At 36.9% G+C, this 23,155-nt stretch overlaps 1 protein-coding gene and 2 pseudogenes across 1 annotated transcript; all 3 read left to right on the forward strand.

Annotated features, from left to right (window-relative positions):
• Positions 1 to 301: 301 nt before the first annotated feature.
• On the forward strand, positions 302 to 4,174 carry LOC116110119 (phosphoinositide phosphatase SAC1-like). Its single transcript, XM_031396349.1, has 6 exons — positions 302 to 492; positions 748 to 858; positions 961 to 1,152; positions 1,679 to 1,870; positions 3,678 to 3,789; positions 3,910 to 4,174. The coding sequence occupies exons 1-6, from the start codon at positions 308 to 310 to the stop codon at positions 4,147 to 4,149; spliced, it is 1,032 nt and encodes a 343-aa protein (XP_031252209.1). The 5' UTR covers positions 302 to 307; the 3' UTR covers positions 4,150 to 4,174.
• Positions 4,175 to 4,287: 113 nt separating this feature from the next.
• On the forward strand, positions 4,288 to 6,963 carry LOC116110120 (annotated as a pseudogene).
• Positions 6,964 to 8,123: 1,160 nt separating this feature from the next.
• Positions 8,124 to 17,414, forward strand: LOC116110193 (annotated as a pseudogene).
• Positions 17,415 to 23,155: the final 5,741 nt, after the last annotated feature.

The following is a 23,155-nucleotide window of genomic DNA, read 5'->3' on the forward strand; positions in this document are numbered from 1 at the left end:
AACAGCTCATCCAGGATGAGTCTGCCAACAATAAGAACCCACTGGACTTCGAGAGCTAGCATCTCTCCAAATCTCTTCCCTCTACAAAATTTGCTGCTCCACAGGTCCTTCCCGCTGCCTTTTATTCTTTGTACTCTATTGTTGTAACTGAGTTCAACTCTCGAACCACTCAGTGTTTGCCACTTGTCACTTTTCCATAAACCTAAAACCACCCACCGTCACGCTCAAAGCCTGACCTGAGTCCCTCAATCTTTTATTTTTTCTCCTATATACCAGGTATTGTTTGTCTCATCAGATTATCTCTGACATGCTATATTTTAATATGCATTTATTGGCTATTGAATTTGCACATCTAGTTGCGTGTCTTCTTTTTTGGACTATAAATACATCCTTCTTCTCAGGCAGGGAAGGTGGAGAGCTACTACCCAATCTAGAGAATTTCTTTAGTCTATCAAGCGACACCGATGGTGAAAAGCAAGATGCAATAAATTTGTACTTATTTCTACCTGTCATATTTTATTTTTAATTTTACATTTCTAAATTGCTTTTCCCTTATCCTTAAAAGTTTTATTCCATAAAGGCTTAAATTGCTTTTCCCTTATCCTTAAAAGTTTTATTCCATAAAGGCTTAGTAATTATCTATGAAAAGATAGTGTCACAATGCTCTGGCTGTAAATTAAATTGGTTTTGAAGTTTACGTCAGCTTGTTTACGTTCTGAAACTATTATGTTTTGTTGGTTTTACCAGATTTTTGGGTTATTTTAAACCACAGGAAGGGAAACCTGCTCTATGGGAATTGGATTCTGATTATTATCTTCACGTTTCTGGGATTGGTGATGACCTATTCCCTGATAAATGGTAGGTATCTTATCAATTGACTCTTCTTACTCACACACAGTAGCAGATATGTTATCCTATTAGAATTTAGTTTTTTTTCTCTTTCAATTGTCCACTTTGCAGTTTGGAAGCTACTGTTAAAGCTGTGGGACAAGGGATGATTCTTGCCCCAGTTCCAGCATGCAGAGAAGATTTTTCTCGCCTAAAATTGACTTCCTTTGAAAAATTGATAGCGAAAACACGTAGCTCAATAAAAAATGTTAAAGACTTTGCAGTGAACCAGACCAAAGACCAGGTGGTGGCACCTGATGCAGCGTGAATCTTCCTCCCTTTCTCATTCTGCATTTGTGCACAATTTCTATCTCATTTCTTAAAAGATGTTGATCTGTTTACTCTCTTAGTTTTTCTGGTCATGTTTATGACTTCCTCCATCTCTTCTGTTCTGCTGTTGAGGACATACTTTCCCTCTAAGCTTATGATTTCAGGTTTTTCTACCTTTTTAATACAGTCTTATTTGTTATATGTATTGTTGTGTAGCTGTGTGGGTCACCTTAGATCAAGAGGCTTGTCTCTCCACCAAGTTCATAAGCATGTTTAGTTTCTTCATTTGGTCACTAGTCTTAGAGTACCTGTTTGAACTTAATAACTTGCAAAATAAGCTCCTTTTTTTTACATTGTTTTATGTCCGCATTTTTATTTCATTACTCTTAGTTATTTGCATGAAGTATTTTCATTATCTCGTTTTTAGTTTGTTTAACACTTTGATCTTGCCAGTGCAAATATGAGAATTTGTGCGGCAATTTATTTTATATTTGTTAACTCGGGCAAGTTTCTTATGCAGTGAAATACAGTTGAAGAGTCCAAATATGCTCTTCGGCCAGAGAAAGCTTGAAGGAAGTGTGTCTGCTCCCAATGTTACATCACATGAAATTGTAAATCAGGAAGTTCATAATGAAATAAGAGCCGACACTTTCTGTGACTTGAATTGGCTTTCTTCAGTTGATGACATAAATGACGAAGGTGTCTTCCAGAGGTAATTTTCTCTATAATTAAAGCATTCCCATTTGGCATAGAAGGACACTTCGATGCTGTTTCTCAGTGTTATAACTTAGTTAACCCAACTCAGTTTGTCACTAGCTAGGCTGGCCCTCAAGTTGCTTGTTTTGAGCCAAAGCTTGAACTCCATAATAGCCTGTAAGAACCCAAAGGTGACAATGCATTTATTTTCTACTCTGCTCATGGGCCATGTAGCTATTGGTATGATTTAGGTGAAACCTGGCTACATTATAGATTATGTAGCAAATATGCATGCTTGGAGTATCTTTGACATGATTCCATACGCAACTATCAGTTTATTTGTGAAGTTGGAATGGGATTTTGACTTTAATTTGTTCAATTAACGTTGAGGGTTTTATAAATTTTCATCCTTTTTAGATATGTAGGTAGCCCTAGATTTATTGATTAGTGTTGTAGTATGTTGATTCAGACACAGCTGTTATGTTTTAATTCAAACACAATCTGTTGGAGATGACCACCATTAAATCTTAGATACAAGAACATTTTATACATGTGTAGGTTATCTGGATTTATAATCTTAAACACATTAAAATGTTACTTAAAAGTTTCACTCTAGAATTCACTTAACATCATCTGTTATCAATTGTCTACGAAAGTATAATAACTCTAAATCCCATGTCATTCCCTGAAAATACAAATAACCTCCACCTTTTTTTCTGAAGGCAAAAAAAAAAGAAGTTAATCAAATGCTAATGAAATTTCCGTTACAGTTGAGCAGTTGTAGGCTAAAATGGTAATTGATGATGCAAAAGATCAGATAAAATAAAATAAAAAATAGATAATTTTAAACTCCATGAGATATATTGAAAATACGGATAACTCTTGCTTATGTTATCTTTTTTAAAATTATTTTTGAGTGTAAAAATACATTGGTAAACTTTTTTTTATCTTATGTTCTTAGAATATGTCAGAACAAACCTTGGAAGAATTCATAAAAGTTTAATTTATTTCATCCCGTGCACCTATATTAATATGATTTTGATGGAATAGATAAAATATTGTATTAATGGTAAATTATTTAAGTTGAAGGGTCAGATTGATTTTTTTCAAGACAAAGTCATTCATGCTGAATTACTATGTTTTCTTAAAAGATTAAAAAAAAAAAAAAAAAAATTGATTAATTCTTTGAAACTTTGAATCATATAGAAATTACAAATGAGCTTAAAAAAAAAAAAAAAAAAATTGATTAATTCTTTGAAACTTTGAATCATATAGAAATTACAAATGAGCTTTTCTCGATTATAAATGGATAGGTTGCTAGTTTTCACAAAGTTGTACGTAAACACAAGTTATTTTTCAATTTTTCTTCACTCATACTGCCACATTGGCCGGCCTAACTACGGAGCTTAATTTATAAGTGGTCCCTCTTTTTTGTAAAATTAATTATTACATTTGGATAATGTCACCAAAACATTATAGGGTTATTTGTATTGAGGAAGACTAGGGGTCTCAAGTTTTTGGTCGTTTAATGAAAGCTTTTAAAAATCATAAGAAAATACGAGATTTCACTAGTCTGTGTGTGTTAGGTGTCTGTCATGTATAATTAGACTTATGTCAGGGGTCTTTTATTATTTTTGATAAACTAAAGGGTTATTTGTTCTTTTGAGAAATCACCGAAGGTTTAGAGTTTTTACACCAATACCAAATTCAGAATGGCGATGGCACTTTAAAATGGGAATGTGTAGTTTTCATTTCTGTGACTGATTTTCTCATCTCTTTTCATTTTTGTTTATAACTTTATTTATTGTCTTGTGGTTATCTAGGTATCTCACAATGATCTTTGCTGATGAAGCCAATGGTTGGTATGGTGGAACACTGCTCGGTGATCAAGATGAAGGCAGTGAGATATATAAACATTATACTGAACTATGCCAGGTAATGTGTTCATGTTCTTTGAAGGAAAAGAAAATATAGCCAGCTCTAATCATTTTCATAATTGATGCATATGGGCATGTACTGGAAACAAGCTCTTATAGTCAACTCTTGGAATTGCAGGGCCCAGCAATGGAACCCTGCCAAAATGATCATGAGAGGGAGATGCACTATTCTCATGTTGTAGAAATGAATAGACTTGACAAAGATGTTGTCGAAGCAGAGATGGAAGCAGTCCTCAGGGAGTATGATCAAATTGGTGCTGATCTTCGGATCATCCCGACATCATGTAAATTGTTTGCTGAAGATCCGAGTAGGTTGTCAAGATGGATCATTGGGGAGGAGAAGTTGCAGAAAGTGTGAAACCAGTTTGCAGCTGTGTTTCCTGGTACTGTATATATAATGCATAAGTCATTGAGGGAGTACTTTTTGCTAATTGATTCTGCGTCGTCCACAAGTGAAATGCTATTCATGTGCCATTTTGGTCATTGGAGAGGTCCATTATCTTGTACAAAAGCCACTTTTCCAACTTGCATATGGATGACCTTCCTATAGGTAGTAACAGTTCAAGTGTCAAATCGTGTATGTTTGGAAGTAGTCAACTGGCTTTTGAATCTTATCTTCAGCCAGCTACAAAGGACAAAATTGATCATCTAGTTACAAAGCTTAACAAATCTTTGGATTGTTACGTAAACAATACAGCTCATAGAACAAAATCCGACCTGATGGATGCCTCTATTGCATATGTAAGGGAGAGCCTAAATGCTTTTGATAAATCATACAAAGATAAAATGTTGTCAATATTAACTTCCATTGTACATAAAAGCTCTTCTGATAATATGCGTGATCCTTTTTTGTGTATTCAGGTCAAAAGTCCCCAAGATATATGTCTTCTGGCTTCTATATTGAAGTTAATGAGTAGTTCGATGTTGCAAGCAATTTGGTGCTTGAGGCACAACAGCAATTCAGGTTGTCTGAAAACTTTGCAGGATGTTCTGTCATGTAAGAAATATGAATCCGTAGTGCATCTTGTTGATTGTTTTCGGCAATTCAATATCTGTCTACCAATTCAGAAGTTTGTGTTTGATGTGATGAAAACTCACCCGATGAGGCATAAAGAGTCCAAATGGATGTTTTTGCATTTTTCAGGCTTGCTCTCATTAAGTTATGTTGTTGGACTTTATTTTTTAGTTAAAGACTGCATCCTTACAATGATGTCCTTGTTGAATCTATGTCTTTGAAGAGGGAGATTTAGATGCTCTGTCACCATTATTTGCTTCTGGATCGGAATTTATTTCATCAAGATTTTCTGATAAAGTAGGAGAAGTGAGTTTTATGTCTTCCCTAAATCATTTCTTCTATTTCCTTTCTCCCATTTCCTTCCTTGCTTTAACGTTGTTGTCATTGTTACAGGCATTGCTGGAGCAGAAGTCATGCAGAACAATTGCATCAAAATTTCAAAAGATGCAGACAACGTTCTTCAGGTACATCTTATTTACATTGAGTGTATAAGTTCTTCATTTGCCTTAATATTTGCTATCTGCATAAATTTTATTTGGAGTTTGTTTTTAATGATTTTGATATCAACACAGGATTTATTTTTCCAAATTTCTCTGGGTGAGCATATTAATTTAGCCTTGTACTTGCATAAAGTCACTACATATTGGTTTTTGGTCTGAATGGAACCAAACCCAATTGAATTTTTTTTCCTTCAAACACCCAACTGTACTGGAGCCTTCTTCAATTGAAACCAAACTGAGAAAATTGGGTCAGATTGGTTCAGTTTTGATGGTTTACGAAATTTTTACCATACAACAATCTTCAGTTAAATATCATCAACAAATTTCGAATCAACATCAAACAAAGATTAAACAAAAATCTCTCATCCATCCAATATTTAAAACTATGCCTTTGGTTAAAGTAACTAAAAATTAAAAAAAAAACTTATGTCATATTAATGCAAATCTTTTGCTACCAGAGATTTTATAATATCTTAGAAGATAATAGCGTCAAAATGCATTGTTTTGATATAAAATCTCTGAATCAATGCCACAATTGGGGGCACAGAGTTCTGGAAACTGTAAATTTCTACTTTATATTTTATTTCATAAGGATGCAACCTGTGACAAAATGGGGGAATAAGATGCACAACTAGAATGATGCTGATTAGCTTTTGCTTGAAAAATTTATTTAGTGTTTTGTTTCTTATATAAGATTTATGGTGGTCCAAATGTGAATTGCACATCCTTTTTCTGCATGACAAGGTAGTTATTATGGCCCTTGTGCTGCAAGTTGGTATTTGTTAAGACTTATTACCCCTACAAACCTATTTACTGATTTTCTTCCTAGTCAGTTATGCATGAACTATGACAGTTCCCACATATCTAGTTATTATACTTTATCGCATTTATATTTTTGGTTCCTTACGTATCTTGCTCATTGTTAATTTAACCATGATGCATTTTGCAACGAATATGGTAGCTTCTCTGATGGAGACCCTTATAAGACCTAAAGACGTGTAATACTTAGGAACTTCTTTGATTATTTGATTTTCTTTTGCTTATTATTATTATTTTTGGGTTCTGAAGGTCAGGTTTTCTGTTGATTATCATTAGTCTTATCATGGAGACTGTTTAATTATGATACCATCGAAACTTGGGACATTTGTAAGGATCTCATATTTAGCTTTTATGACTGAACCTGATAGGCTGTATGTTAAATATTGGGCACAGCTTCTTGATAATTGAAAATAACAATGTATTTATGATAATTTCTTCCAAATCCTAAATTCTTCTCTTCTGTTGTTCTTATATTATTTTTCCTTCCTTGTCCTATGGTAATTTGCCATTCATCTCTATAATCTCATGTTTTCTTTTTGTTTCGTAACACAGCAAACCCACAAATATCCATGAAAGAAACAAAGACAAACGTGCAGAAACTTGAGAAAATGCCTTTGTCGTGAATGAGATGGAATCTAATCTAGGTAAAGAAGAGGAAACAGTTGAAGCCTGCAATGGTGAGGCTTTTCTGAAGTGTCTACTTGAGGTTCCCAAAAATTGTCTGACTTTGATGATTTAGCTGACTTTATTGAGTGCAAGCCGGGGAAGGATTATAACGTTTGGTTGAAGGATCGACAAAAATTTCGAAAGTGGAAATGTGTGAGAAATGCACTAGATAGTTTGCAATAATTATTAAAAATTACAGGGTATTCAATGGACTTCAAATATTAGTTGAGATATGTGCAAACTGACTCGGATACCTCGATTACCAAAAAAAAAAAAAATTACTTAAAACAAATTTTATTGTAATCAAACATTTTAAAATTTATATTATGAGACAAACAAAGGCTAGATCTTTTATAAAACCTTTAAGTAATTTCAGTTTGAGACAAAATCAAAATATTGGTATTTTAGTTAAAATAAATTTTTATTTTTATTTTTGGTTAATGATTAATAAGAATAAGGAATATAAAAAAATATTGTTTAAGTTGATAAGTCATGGAAAGGGGTAAAGTAGCCTTTTAATTTAACAATTAAATCATCTACACAAATATTTCAATCATTTAAAAAATTTCAATTAAAGTTATCGATTTTGAAATGTCTTCTCATCATCTCTTCTAAATTTGCGTCATATTTATGATAAAAATGTTCTTTGGGTGACAAAATCAAACTTTTACATCATCAACATTAAACTTTTATAATTATCTTTAGATAGTTTGACGGTTTGCTTGAGACTTTTGAGTATATTATTTAAGAGGTTTTGAGTTCAAATCTCCAGACCTATTAATAAGGGATAACCACTGAATGCTTATCTGACCGTCAACTTTAGGGTCCTAAGAGACTTATTGAGGTACGCACAAACTGGTTTAGACACTCACAGATACAAAAAAAAAAAAAAAAAAAAAATTGATATAATTAACCATGTCCAAACACATCAAAAACAAAACTTCAAAATCAAATCTAGAAAGAATGAAATAACAAAAGTAGCCATGACATACTGTCAAATCTAGTAGCGACCAACATGGCCTTAACCAGCGGCCCCCCTATAGGCATGGCCTTCAATTTTTTTTTTTTTTTTTTGTTTTTCAACCCTCTTTTTAGGTTCTTTTTTTTATTTAAAAATTTATTTGGGTGATGATTTAAGTTTTTTTTTTTTTTTTTTTTTATTCAAGTTTGTATATATTGCATAAGAAGATGTAAATACGCTTTGACGATTAAGCATAATATTTGAAATTTAAAAATTGGGGGAACATGATGGTTCCGAAATTAGGGATGGGAAATAGATTTTCCAAACCTAGGGTGGGAAAGGGAATTTGATCTAACTTTAAAATGTAGTGAGTGTGACCGGACTTCAAAATGTAATTAACCCGACCGTTGAAATCCCTTCACCATCGAATTGGAATCCTATAAACAAAATCTGTACCCGACAAGATCAGTATGAAGCTTATTTCAATGGCGAAATCTCATTTGCCTGCATATGCTTCCTCTTCCGCAAAATCCCACCCCGAGATAGACTCCAATTCCTGCTCCCTTGAGAAGTTCAAGCTTTAGGAGACCAGAGCGGTGAGGGTTTTTTTTTAACTGTAATTTTCAAATAATTGATAAACTAAGGGCTATTCAACTGAATTGAGTTTGGGTGTTTTTGAGCAGAGGTTCTATTTAATTGGGAGTGACAGGAACAAGAGGTTTTTTCGAGTGTTGAAAATTGATCGATCTGAGCCATCTAAATATCAACGAGGATCCGGTGGTTTATGCCCCCTCAGGAAATCAAAAACTTGCTTCAATTTAATTGGGAGTGACAGGAACAAGAGGTCTTTTTTTTGGGGCGGGGGGGTGTGGGTTAAAGACCTTATTATTTCTATTATATTGTTATTTCTGTACATTTCAGTATATAATTGAGTTTTTTTTTTTTTTCTTTTCATTTCATTTTGTAAAGGTTGCATTAAGTTTTTTGTTATATTATTTGATTTTGGTTACCAAGCGAAGACAAATTGGATGTATATGCGGTCATGCAATATACAGTATAGATGAGATCCAATTGATTATGCTTCCTCATGTCTCTATTCAATCAGATGTGGCGCATTCGAAAATCGAACTCAGGTATTTTCCACTTGGTGTATTTTTCATTTATTTGGCCATAATTGATTGGGTTAAAATGAATTTTAATTGAACTTTTTATGGACCCAGGCGATTTAAAGTCGTGGATATGTTCTTAAAAGAATTTTTTTATTTTTTATTTTACTTATTTCTCCTTTCTCGACTACTGTGATCTTTACTAGTTGAATTCGTCTTTTTAATTTAGAGCCAGAATTGGTTCTCATGCCTGGTTATCTATTTGTTGTATGAGAAAATGAATAATTGTTTATTTTCTAGAATTTTTACCTTTTTCAGGATGTTTATGCGTGAAATGAAATAATTGCTTGACTTTTTTTTTTTTGCTTTTTTTTTTTTTTAATTTTTAATTTTATAGTGATGCACTCCTCTTGCCATTACTTTTTTCTTTTATCTTTTTCAGATCATGGTGTGAAAAACAGTAAAGTTAAGAGAATGGCCATGTATAGTCAAGTTTTCCAATCCATTACCACCAATAAAAAGGCCAAAACCTAAAGAAATCATCTGACAACAGTTTTCCAGTTCCGTTATGTAAAAAGTAGTGGAACTTTTATACTTTCTGTGACTTGCTATTGTAGGTTACTTGTGTGGTAATTGCTTCTTTTCTGTTTTATAAATGATCTTTTGTTATATGCTATGAAACAAAGCATAGTTGAATTATGTATAGGAGATTTTGCAAGAGAATTAACAAATTTTCCTAATACCGAGGACAAACTGTCCACATAAACCCTCTAGTGTTACAATAGGGAACGTATGACGATCGTGAAAGAGAAAAAGAAAGGGGCGGAATAGAAGTCAGGAGAGAAGATTTGATCCACGTCCTACACCTGTAGTCCTTCTTATATGGGAGATAATAAAGACCTAATTAATTTTAATTAAAATCTAACTAAAACAAGACAAGCTAACCTTTTTGTGAATAAGAATAATTTTTGCCTTTGGACTTGCATTCCTTGTTTAAGAATGTGGGTGTGGCATCACTTTTTCCTGCTTGCGGTATACAATGATTGAACATGAAATCTGCTTCCATTAGCAAGCTGGTTCTCTGCATTACCTTTCTGGACCACATTGTCTGTCACTTCTTCTACTTGTCAGCAGGCCCCTTTATTAGACTTAGAAGATGTTGAGTTGATTTTATCATTTGGCCTTTAATACATGAATAGATCATTATTAAATTCTTTTCTCATAACTCCAACATATTCTATTGACAAACTTAATACTTTTTTGGTTCAAATGTAGAGATTTCATTTGTTAATGTTGTGCCACTTTTAATAATCTCTTCCCGCTTCCTATGCTTAGGTTTGGTTCATGGGTGAGCAATCACACATCTCAATGGACTTTGACAATGTGAGTTTGCTTTTCCTCTTGTTGGTTCTTATTAGTGTTTTTTGCTTACATTATATATATAATTAATGTCATCTAGTTTATAGGTGAATTTTGGGAAACATTTTTTTTTTCTTCTTATATTTTAAGTTGGACTATGAGGTACACTAGCAGGAGTGCACAATGTTTGCTTTTCATATTAATTTGAAGTAATTTTCCATTCCAAAATAGATTATTTCAGTGACTTTGGAGAACTACCTCGATCTTCAAATGAAACCCGAGGATGGTAAGGAAGCGAGGCAACATTCTCAATCTCAGGACCAGTGGGTTCAAGGGGTGCTTAAAGAAGAATCTCATGGCTCATCTTTTCCAGATATGAGTAAGAGGGTTTCTTCTCTCTGGAACCCTGTGAGTAATCGTAAGTTGTATTTGATACAACACGCGAAGTGCTGGTGTACAAGAGGCGTGGGAAGAAGCACCAGGGGATCAATAGTGTTAAAAGAAGCAACTAAAGTGTGAATTGAGGTAGAGGGATAAGTGGCGAAAGATTACTGGGGGAGGGATAAATTCTGTTAGGAGAAGAAATGAATAAAGGGAGCAGTAGAGGAGGAAATAGGCATCGAGAGAGAAGTTAGGAAAAAGGGAGGTAGCTGGCCCTCAAAGTCTAGCATATCTGTTTCTGTTATGTTCTATTGTTGGTCTCTCTTATTTTCATTGTTGGTTAATTAAATCTGGTAGATCTTATATTGAGATACTACCCAGATTTGGTGTAATACTGAGTTATCAATGAAATATACATATTCTGTTATTCTGGAATTCTCAATGTTGCAATGAACTGCTGTTTGTTTCTGTTATGAGCTATTGTGTGTATGAATGATTGAGAATTCTAGGTAGGTTCGCAACAAATTGGTATCAGAGTAGGTGTGTGGGTTATGGTAGCAACAAGAATGGAATCTAGACTTGAAAATGTGGAACGGGAGGTGACGAAATTGGGCGTGGATATGGGAATGATTCATGAATGCATGGTAGAGATACAAAGTTGGATGAGGAGAAAGGATGAAGAAGAAGTTGGACGTGGGGAACAAAATTCATCCAGAAACGTGAGAAATCAGGAAGGGGAAAATCAAAATAGAGCAAGTGGATCAGGGAGTTTGGGACAAAGTCAGAGTGAGTTGGGAGGAAGGAAACTGGAATTACCCATTTTCGTGGGTGAGGATCCTTACGGGTGGATCTTTAGAATTAAAAGGTATTTTACTCTAAAGGGAATCCCTGACGAAGGTAAGCTAACAGCTGCGGCAGTTGCATGGAAGGGGAAGCCATTAACTGGTATCAATGGATGGAAGTCAGAGCACCTATAACTTCGTGGCCATCGTTTAAACTGGCTTTAATTCAAAGATTCAGCGATCTCAAGAGAGTAAACCTTATGAGACTCTTATGGCCATGAAGCAAAACAGTACAGTCACTGATTACAGAAGAAGATTCGAAGCTGTAGCTACTTTGTTGGTGGAAGAGAAAGAAGAGATCCTGAACGCTGCGTTTTTGAATGGTTTAAAGGCAGAAATTCGGGCTGAGCTGAGGTTGATCTAGCCCACTTCTCTTCTCCAAACAATAGAGAGAGCCCATAGAGTAGAGGAGTGTAATTGGGCTTTAGAGGAGCTTAAGACTGGTCCAGCAAGAACCAACAGGTGGAATGGGCCTGGATTAACTGTCGGGTCAAGCAATCTTTGATCCAGGAGTTTCAACCCGACCTCAACCCGACCCGGAGATTCACTAAAAAGCCCCAATTTCGACTGAATCCCTAAACTCAAATTCCTTCTCAAATTCCGGGCGACGAAACACAGATGGTACTGCCGTGGGTTCATCGGTGAATTCCTCTCCTCGCGAATACACCTCTACAACCTTCAGATCCTTCGACAGAGCCCATCCACCGCGGCGTGAATTTCTTTTTCGAAAAATGATAGAGGCCGAAATACAGCGGAAAAGAGAGAAAGGGTTATGCTTCAAGTGCGATGGGAAGTATTTCTTTGGCCATAAGTGTGGTGAGAAACAATTTCAAGTAATCCTTGTTGATGAAGAAGAAGAAGATTTGGATCTGGAGGACGTGGAAATCAGTAAAGGAGCGACGGTAGAACAAATCCAAGGTAATGTTGAACTTTCCCTTAGCTCGATTGTTGGAATCAATGGCCCAAAAAAATGAAGTTGAAGGGAAGTATTATGGGTTAGGAGGTTATTATCTTGATTGACAGTGGGGCTTCCCACAATTTCATTAGCCGAGAGTTGGTAGAGAAGCTGGGTATTGCTGTTGAAAGAACACAGGCGTTTGGGGTGATAGTTGGAGATGGATATAAAGTCCGGTGTGAGGGAGAGTGCAAGGCAGTATGTTTGGAAGTCCAAAGGGTACAAATAATTCAAGATTTTTGTCCTTTTGACATGAGTAGTGCAGATGTAATGCTAGGCATGGCTTGGCTGGAAACATTAGGGGAGACTACGATGAATTGGAGGAAGCAGGTGATGAAATTTAAATTGGGTAAGGAAACGATGACAATTATAGGGGATCCTGCACTTAGCAAAACAATGGTTTCCTTGAAAGCCATGATCAGAACGTTGAGGAGTGAGGGACCTGGATACATGGTTGAATTTGGGCAGTTGCAAAAACAGTCAGATGAAGAGGCCAATGTCAGTAGCCGGCTGCTTCCAGTGTTAGAAAAATTCAGATCTGTATTTAAGCCTCTGTCGGAATTGGCCCCTAGTAGACCCCAGGATCATGCAATTCGATTAATGCCAGATGCCCAACCCCCAAACCTTAGGCCTTATAGATATCTGTATTACCAGAAAAATGAAATTGAGAAGATCATTGGGGAGCTGTTAGCCTCGGGGATTATTAAGCCTAGTATCAGTCATTTTTCCAGTCTGGTGCTGTTGGTTACGAAAAAGGATGGTGGCTGGAGGTTTTGTGTAGATTATAGGGCACTTAATAAACTGACCATTCCCGATAGATTTCCCATTCCGACCATTGATGAATTGTTCGATGAACTTGGGAGAGCTGAGGTATTTTCCAAGTTGGACTTAAAGTCAGGCTACCACCAAATCAGAGTGCGATCTGAAGACACGCACAAGACGGCTTTTCGCACTCATGAAGGGCATTATGAACTTCTAGTTATGCCCTTAGGATTGACCAACACCCCATCCACATTCCAAGCTTTGATGAACAAGGTATTCAGGTCTTACCTTCGAAAATTTATTCTGGTTTTTTTTTGATGATATTCTTGTGTACAACAAGTCAATGGAAGACCACATGCAACACCTCAGTCTCACATTTCAAAAACTACTGGAACACCAATTAGTGGCTAACGGAAAAAAATGTTCCTTCGGGCAACCCCAATTAGAATATTTGGGCCATTTAATTTCAGCGGATGGATTGGCTGTGGATCCCTCTAAAATTGAGAGTATTGTTGACTGGCCCCGCCCGAAAGATATTAAAACACTCAGAGGGTTCCTTGGACTGACTGGGTACTACAGACGGTATGTAAAAGGGTACGGGAAAATCGCACTTCCCCTGACTAACCTGTTAAAAAAGGATGCTTTCATTTGGGGTGAGCAACCGCAGGCAGCATTTGAAGCCTTGAAATCTGCCCTGACCAGTGTACCAGTGCTAAGGATGCCTGATTTCTCTAAATAGTTTGTTATTGAAACAGACGCATCAGGGTGTGGGTTGGGAGCTGTCTTAATGCAGGAAGGGAGGCCTCTTGCATTTCTCAGTAAAGGACTGTCCGCCAATTCGAAACTTAAGTCAGTTTATGAAAGAGAACTGATGGCTATTGTGTTGGCAGTACAGAAGTGAAGACATTATTTGCTAGGCCAACGCTTTCTCATCAGAGCTGACCAGAAAAGCCTTCATTTCCTTACTGAACAGAGGTTGCTGAAAGAAGACCAACAGAAATGGGTGTTAAAACTGCTCGGGTTACAGTTTGAAATACAGTATCGACCCGGGCCAGAGAACAAAGCCGCTGATGTTTTATCTAGGAGGCTTGAGAATGTGGAGATTAACGCCATTTCAATGGGCTTTTTCGGAGGGTTAGATGAACTGGAAGAGACCATCCAAAAAGATGACAAGTTGCGGCAGCTCACCTAGCAGCTTATGGTCGACCCTCATTGCCATCCTCCTTTCAAGCTAATAGGTAGACACCTCATGTATCACAACAGGTTGGTTGTCCCGAAACAAGGCCCTCATATTCAAAAACTTTTGCATGAATTCCACTCATCCCCGATTGGAGGTCACTCTGGATTTTTCAGAACTTACAAACGGTTGATGAATGTGTTTTATTGGGATGGAATGAAGAGGGATATCCAGATGTATGTGAACTCCTGCAGTGTGTGTCAACAGAATAAATATGAAGCATTGTGGCCAGCCGGATTATTACAGCCTCTCTCTATTTCAGTTCAGGTTTGGGAAGACATCTCCATAGACTTTATAGTGGGACTCCCAAAAGTGCAGAATTTGGATACTATCCTGGTGGTAGTTGACAGACTCACTAAATACAACCATTTCCTCACACTCAAACACCCTTTTACAGCAAAGGAAGTGGCAGCAGCGTTCATTAAAGATGTAGTTAAGCTTCATGGGTTTCCAAGAATGATTTTGTCGAATCGCGATCGTGTGTTCATGAGCCATTTTTGGGGAGAATTGTTCAAACAGGCTGGAACTAAACTTCATATGAGCTCGGCTTATCATCCGTAGACGGATGGGCAAACGGAGGTTGTTAATAGGTGTTCGAAAACTTACCTCCACTGTTTTGTGGGAAATCAGCCTCGGCAGTGGCCTCACTGGATTTCGTGGGCAGAATTCTGGTTCAACACTACATATAGTAGCTCCACAGGTATGAGCCCTTTCGAAGCTTTATATGGAAGAGATCCTCCAGCATTGCTGAAATACACAGACCACAATTCTTCGGTGGATGAAGTTAATCAACAAATGTAGACCCGCAACAACATTTTACTTGAGCTTAAGGAGAATTTGCACAAAGCTCAAAACCGCATGACAACTTCTGCTAATGAAAAGAGACGGGATGTCCAGTTTGAAGTAGGAGACTCTGCCTACCTGAAGCTACAGCCCTACCGTCTGAAATCTCTAGCTTCCCGTTGCAATAAAAAGCTAAGTCCCAGGTTTTATGGCCCTTTCCAAGTCCTTGAGAAAATTGGATCAGCCGCTTACAGGTTAGAACTACTAGAAACTGCCCGTATCTATAATGTGTTTCATGTGTCTCAACTCAAGAAGGCCAATTTTCCATCACCACATATTCAGCCTCTTTCGGATTCACTGAATGAGGACTTGGTCTTAGTTGTTGAACCGGAGGAAGTACTTAAGCTCCGCAGGTTACTCAATGGGCAAAGGGAAGTTCTTGTTAAGTGGTAGGGGTTACCCCACCATGAGAATACTTGGGAAGAATATGACACCCTGAAACTGTAATTTCCTTCATTCCACCTTGAGGACAAGGTGGCTCTCCTTCGAGAGGGTATTGATACAACACACGAAGTGCTGGTGTACAAGAGGCGTGGGAAGAAGCACCAGGGGATCAATAGTGTTAAAAGAAGCAACTAAAGTGTGAATTGAGGTAGAGGGACAGGTGGCGAAAGATTACTGGGGGAGGGATAAATTCTGTCTGGAGAAGAAATGAATAAAGGGAGCAGCAAAGGAGGAAATAGGCATCGAGAGAGAAGTTAGGAAAAGGGGAGGTAACTGGCCCTTGAAGTCCAGCATATCTGTTTCTGTTATGTTCTATTGTTGGTTTCTCTTATTTTCATTGTTGGTTAATTAAATCCGGTAGATCTTATATTGAGATACTACGCAGATTTGGTGTAATACTGAGTTATCAATGAAATATACATAATCTGTTATTATGGAATTCTCAATGTTGTAATGAACTGCTGTTTGTTTCTGTTATGAGCTATTGTGTGTATGAATGACTGAGAATTCTGGGTAGGTCCGCAACAGTATTCAACAACGTAAGGCATCATTTTTTACTTCTTCGGTATATATTCTTTATATAAGGAGATTTCTTAAATGTAGTTAACATTCTTAGCTTTATATGCAAATTTTACAATGACTCTTCCAAGAGTCCCTCTTACTGGTCCAAAGTTTACTTGAACAATATAGCCAGGTTGGCTAAGGGAGCTACAACAGTGAGGCGTGTGCTTGAACCCCTTTTCCATCATTTTGATGTGGAAAATCATTGGTCATCAGATAAAGGAGTTGCCTGTTCTATTATATTGTACCTGCAGTCGCTTTTGGAGGAATCAGGTTACATATGGAATCTTAATGCTCCATCTTGTTGCAATTATTTTTTTATTAGTTTTTCTGTGGATATAAGTGATATGAACTTTTTTTTTTGGTTCAATCTCCAGGAGGAAACTCCCACCTATTGCTATCTATCTTGATCAAGCACTTGGATCATAAGAATGCTGCCAAACAACTTGTATACAGATTCATACTGTTGATGTTGCCACATAACTCACACAAAATGCAAAGATGCAAGCCTATATTGCTATCATTGGTGCAATAAGCGACTTGATTAAACAGTTACGAAAATGCCAGCAAAATGCAGCTGAATTATCTAATGCTGTGGATGATATGGCTAAATGGAATGCCAATTTTCAATATGCCTCAGAAAATTGCATTTCACAACTCTCAAATAAGGTTTGTGATTCTTTATGTTTTTATTTTTTGAAGTGGAGTTAAAAATATATATACAGTCATGCCATATATGCAAACTGTTTGTACTTGGCGATGTGGGATCCATTCTTTAGATGATGTCTAGTTTGCTAGAGAATATTTTAAATAATACTATTATTGGTAGAACAACAATCTTGGCTGTTCATAGGACTACTCAGATTGTCTTTTCCATCTGGAACATATCATATTACAAGAAGGCAAGTGTACTTGTTGAAATTGCAATACACTGTTTAGTTTTAAGAAATTTGAAGAAACATCTAATTTTTGAGGATTTCTGTTTCAGGCTTTTCCTGATGCTCTGTTTCATCAATTACTCCTAGCAATAGCTCATCCGGACCATGAAACCTGAGTTGGGGCACATAGTGTATTTTCTGTTGTGCTAATGCCATCTTTGGTCTCCCATTAGTCAGATTAGGGCAAGGACACTTCACAAGTTGTTTCTAGCATCTTGCTAGTCTCTGTGTCACAGAAAGTAAGAAGTGGAAGTTTCTCCTTTCAGGATGAAGGTAAAGAAAAAGAAAAACTCATGGATGGATGACTGTAAGAGGAAAGTCGGGTACCAGATGTGAATGTGAGACACTCTCATAGTCAGTCACATAGCATTAAGCGTGCTCTGACTGATGTAAAAACAGTATGAAACCCCAAAATCCTACAATTTTAATTTAAACAGAGTGTTTTAGAAATTCTATTTAATCATCTACCTGTCTAAATTATTTCCTGCAGATAACTTGCTTCCTACTGAGTAGCCATCAAGTGAGTCTTTTGCTTTCATCAGCCTGGGTTCAAGCAACATCTGCAGAAAATAACCCTGCAAATTTTGAGGCTATGTCTCACACTTATAACATTGCTTTATTGTTTACGCAATTTAAGGTGATTCATGTTTATGTTATTTTCCATTGTTTTTACTTTTATCTCCTCTGTGTTCCTTTTTCAGATATTTTGAAAAAGTGGAATAGATTTTGCATGGTCTCATCATTTTTCTTTGCGTTTTTATGGCATGCCCGAAGTTTGATAATTTTTTTTTTTTTTTTTTTTTTTTTTCTTTAGTACTATACTTAACATTCGTGGTTATCATTTTGGTGATGACAGACATCCAGCCACATGGCCTTAGTTCGGTGTTTTCAGCTTGTTTTTTCACTTCGGTGCATCTCTTTGGACCAAAAAGGTAAGTTGCATCTAATGGAAATGGTTTAATTCATTTTTCAACTAAGCCATTTAAGAGAATATAAGTTGGGTACTTTGGATCATCTTGAATGTTTTCTTTTCGCATCCCAGTTATAAAATGGGTAAAATTACATTGATGGTCTATATGACTTTGTAAAAGTTGATAATACAAAAGATATGCAGCTCACCTATAATCTGAATCAGTTTATGCTATTTAACACTAATGCAAATGTCCGTTTAAAACATTTTTCATGATATGATTAACTGCCCCCTCAACCCCGCCCCCTCACTGACAAGCAGGACCGTCGCCCATTCATTGGGGAGCGGGACCCTGGAATGCGTCTGCGTAGGGGACTTCAAGCCAATGCAAAGTATGAACCATAACTTTTAAAGTTAAGCTTTAATAGCAGCCTCTACCAGATCTAAATTAACTTAGTGCCTTGTATGCCTTAATTTTTGTTTGAAATTACTCTGATGTTTTGGTTCACTAATCTGTTCATTCCGAAAGCATTAGATTGGCTTTAGTAAAGCAGGGACATAATTCTTTTGTTTTTTTTTTTTTTTTCTCTTAGAAAAGTTTCCTTCTTCTTTCCATATAATTACAAGTTGCTCTGAATACTATGGTTACTTGTTCATTTAGTTGACTCTAGCCAATGGGTTTTGGGCACTTCTGTGAATTTGGTGAGATATACCCCGAAAACAGTTGGTAAGAATCTTTACATATTTTTTGAAGCTTGCATCATGATAATGTATAAATGGTTTGGAGTGTTTATTACCTGTTTTAAGGGGCCTGTATGTATATGTCCTACAAATACATACCTTGCATGCATACATATATTCTATGTAATGGTTTGTATTCTCTCTCTGAACAGATATCGGTTAGCTAAACAAGAACTTTAGTTTGGTTGGTTATCGTGATTTAGATGTGGGTATGTCTGCATTGAGTTCTCTTTGCTTTCCAGTGGTCTCATTGCTTTGGTTTGATTTGGTTTTACCCATATGAAAGTTTTGTGGTTGTCTATGGAGTTTGAGCTTTGTTGGGTTAGCTAGCATGTTACTGTGATTAGTTGTTTTGATTTAGAAGTGGCCATTGTTGCAAGGTTATTTTGCTTTGTTTTTACCCATATGACATTTCAAGTTTTTATCTGGATTTGAGCTTTGTTGGCTCAGTAAACATGTTACTTTGTTAGCTATTGTAAGTAATGTTGTCAGAATGCTGAAGACTAAGTCGTAGTGCCTCCTAGAGGGGGTTCCATTGTGAGCAAATAATTGATTAATAGCTGCACCGACACAAATTTTAGTGGTTTGTTTCTTTTTAATAGATTTAGCCATTAATATTTGTGTCAAATCAAAGATACGTGTGAATTTTGATGAAATATTGCTCCTTTTGTGACTCTACAGAGCCAGTTACTTCACTTCCTCGAACTGAGATAGTGGGAAAGAATGAACGCTTTCGTTTTGGTATGAGAGATTCTCTTGCAATAGAGACATCCTTCTTGTAGGTCTATTGAATGATTATGCTTTTCCTTCGATTTTTATTAGGATTTTGGGTTGGCTTTCAGACCATCAACCTCTTTTGATTAACAAATAAGTTCCTTCTAGTTAATGTTTTATTATGATGCAAGATTTTATGAAATTTCCGTAAGATATTTAGGAGGCATGGTTAGAAGCAACCCATAAAGGTGATTTAATATAAAATGATTTTAGTTCTAAGAAACTTTTGTTGAGCAATATTTGCATCCAACTGTTAGACAGGTTTTTCTCATTAATGCAATTTGCTAAATGCTTATCTGTTGAATGTACCTTTACAGACACAGGAAGAATTGCTCTCTAGTTGGTCGAAAGAGTATGCAGAATGTAGTGAAGGTCCAAAGGAACAACCTAGTTCCAGTAAGAAATTGGAAAAGCAACCAAGTCTTGCTTCCTCAGAAATTACTCCTAGCTAGATGTAGAAGAAGAAAGGGTTGGAGTTCCTGTAAAGGGAGGACTTTATGAGGTAACCCTTTTTCTGAGGTTTTAGCTGTAATTGTTGTGTGTGTTAAGTAAGAGTGAAATATGGCTTAAGACATGATTTATTAACTTCTTATTATTATTACTGTTATTTTTTTGTCATGTAGATCTGGATGCCATGTTTCTTGTTCTTTATTCATTTAGTTATTTTAAAAACTTATGTTTTGACCTTTTTAATTATTTATATATTTTGGTCTGCGAAACTCTGAACTTTTGAGCATAAATTTTAATTTGATTTTTTTAAATTATTTATTTATATTTAAGAGCCGTCTTTTTTTATTACTCAACTCAGAGAATACTTCTGAAGATCAAATCCTTAAAAATGTTGCAGGTAGATTTAGTAAAGAGACATTGTTTCCCTGTTTATTGGAATGGAGACAATCGACGTGTTCTTAGAGGTCATTGGTTTGCTCGTAAAGGGGACCTGGATTGGCTTCCACTTCGTGAAGATGTTGTTGAACAGTTAGAGATTGATTACCGTAGTAAGGTTTGGTGCAATAATATCTGATGCTGTGAATGATTATGTTGTTTGATAAGATGGAATCTATATAGACCTATTTCCTAGTTATTAATGTTAATATGCCTGTGATTTGTATATATAATGACTTGCCCTCTTGGGTTAGTAAACTCATTATGAAAAGTGTATATATTTAAAAGATTGATGCAGATTGACTACTGATAGACCTCCCATTAAACATGTTTATCAATACAAAGGACATAAGGGACAATTGGGTCAGAAAGTGTAAAGAGTGTGAGGTGCCTTGTTGTTGGTTGTTAGGGAAATTGGTTACAGTCACGTGTGAGGGGGGAATCAAAGTTGTTAGTATAGAGAATAGAAAGTCATGAAGGTAGTATAAATAAATGGTCAGTTTTGGTGAAGACAAAGATTAATATAGTGTCATTGTGGGAGGTCCCCAGCTCCTCGAATTGCTGGGATCTATCTGTTTGGTTTCTATTTGTTTGGTTGCTTCTTTTCCCTTTTCTAGAAATATACTCTGGTTGAGACTCGATGGAGTGAATATTTTCTGTTATCTTGGACTGTTTGTGCTATTGCTTGTTATTATTGCAGGGAGTCTTAACAATTGGTATCAGAGCTTCGTTGGGTAATGGTTAAATCGAAGATGGAGAATAGCGTTTAAGGATTGGAAAAGGAAATAGGGAACATTGAGAAAGAAATGGGGACTGTAAGGGAAGAGCTAGGGAGCATTAAGGGCTACTTATTAGAGCTTCACGAGTGGATGAGACTTAAGGAAGATAGAGATGCAAATCTAAGCCAGGATAAGGGGAGAGAGTCTAACGCTGAACCTTCCAACAGTAGTGACAGTAGGGGAGTTGATAGGAACAAGGAGGTAGAGCATTCGAAGGTGAAGCAGTTGGAACTACCCATATTCAATGGGGAAGATCCTTATGGATGGACATTCAGAGCTGACCAATATTTTTCTGTGAATCAATATAAGGAGGAAGAAAAGGTGGCAGCAGCCGCCGTGTGTATGGAAGGTCGTGCCCTAAACTGGTATCAATGGGTGGAATCCAGAGCACCCATTGGTTCTTGGACAAATTTTAAGACTGCAATGGTTGAGAGGTTCAGACCGTCATTTAAAGGATCAGCTTATGAAGCTCTGGTAGCTCTGAAGCAGACTGGTACAGTGATGGAGTACAGGGAAAATTTTGAAGCTCACGCAGCTCCCTTACATGAGGTAGGAGAAGATATTCTGATGGGGGTTTTTACAAATGGGTTAAAGGAGGAAGTCAGAGCTGAAATTCGTCTGACTCAGCCCACTTCTCTGTTAGCATTGATGGATCAGGCCCACCACGTGGAGGAAAGAAATTGGGTCTTAGACAAGAACAGGCCCAGGTTTGCTAAAGCCCAAGGAAACAAATTGGACTCTTACACTCGGGTCACCCCAAGCCCAAGCCCAAGCCCAGAACCCATTCGCCTAAATTATTGGACTAACCTATCGTGAAATCCAGATCTAGGTCACCAATTTACCCCAAATCGATTTCACGACAGAAATCGATTAAGTGACGCAACAACGCATAACTTTCGCAAGGATAATTTCCAGCGAATTTCCGACGTCGAGCTGCAGCAAAAATGAGAAAAGGGTCTTTGTTTCTGTTGTGATGAACAGTTTGGGCCAAACCACTGCTGTCGGAGCAAATCGATCCAAATCTTGTTGGTGATCGATGACGATGAGACAATAAATGACGAAAGCACTCCTGAACCCACCTCAGAAAATAACGACGAAGGTAATCCATTGGCTTTGTCTATGCATTATATTGTTGGGGTAACCATAGATAAAACCTTAAAATTAAAAGGGCTGATTGGAAGAACTGAGGTGATTGTGCTGGTTGACAGTGGGGCTTCCCATAATTTTATTTCGCATGATTTGATGCGAAAATTAGGTTTAGCAGTGGAAAGGGGAAAATCATTTGGGGTTATGGTGGGGAATGGTTTTACAATTAGAGGGGAGGGCATTTGCAAGGGAGTACAATTGAGGATACAGGGGATTGAATTGCGTCAGGATTATTTTCCTTTTGAGTTAGGAGGGGCTAATGTAGTGTTGGGGGTTTCTTGGCTCAGTACGCTGGGCGGTGATTATGAGAACTAGAGGAATCTGACAATGGCCTTTATCAGTGAAGGGAAGAGGGTGGTTTTGCAAGGAGACCCGTTGTTAGTCAAGACGATTGTATCCTTAAAAGCAATGCTGAAATCCCTACAGCAGGAGGACGTGGGATATGTGATTGAGTTTTGTTCCATTGGTGTCAAGGAAGAGGAAACAGAGGAACACATGGATCCGGCAGTAGCAGCAGTCGTAAATAAATTTAGTCATCTGTTTGAACAACCTACTTAGCTCCTACCCAAGAGATCCAATGATCACGCCATAGTCTTAGAAGCCAATGCCAAACCTCCTAACATTCGCCCATACAAATATTCCTATTCCCAAAAAAATGAAATCGAAAAGTTGGTAGGTGAGATGTTGGTGGCAGGAATTATACAACCTAGTACCAGTCCTTTTGCTAGTCCTGTGTTGTT

The sequence above is a fragment of the Pistacia vera genome, unplaced genomic scaffold (assembly GCF_008641045.1).
Source record: "Pistacia vera cultivar Batoury unplaced genomic scaffold, PisVer_v2 Contig598, whole genome shotgun sequence".
NCBI lineage: Eukaryota > Viridiplantae > Streptophyta > Magnoliopsida > Sapindales > Anacardiaceae > Pistacia > Pistacia vera.

What these genes read in the sequence shown, in the direction of transcription:
- LOC116110119 (XM_031396349.1), top strand. Translation starts at nt 308, where the DNA reads ATGCTATATTTTAATATGCATTTATTGGCTATTGAATTTGCACATCTA. An exon ending in AAGCAAGATGCAATAAATTT is followed by an intron (nt 493 to 747) that starts GTACTTATTTCT and finishes TGGTTTTACCAG; the next exon opens with ATTTTTGGGTTATTTTAAAC. An exon ending in ATTATACTGAACTATGCCAG is followed by an intron (nt 3,790 to 3,909) that starts GTAATGTGTTCA and finishes TTGGAATTGCAG; the next exon opens with GGCCCAGCAATGGAACCCTG.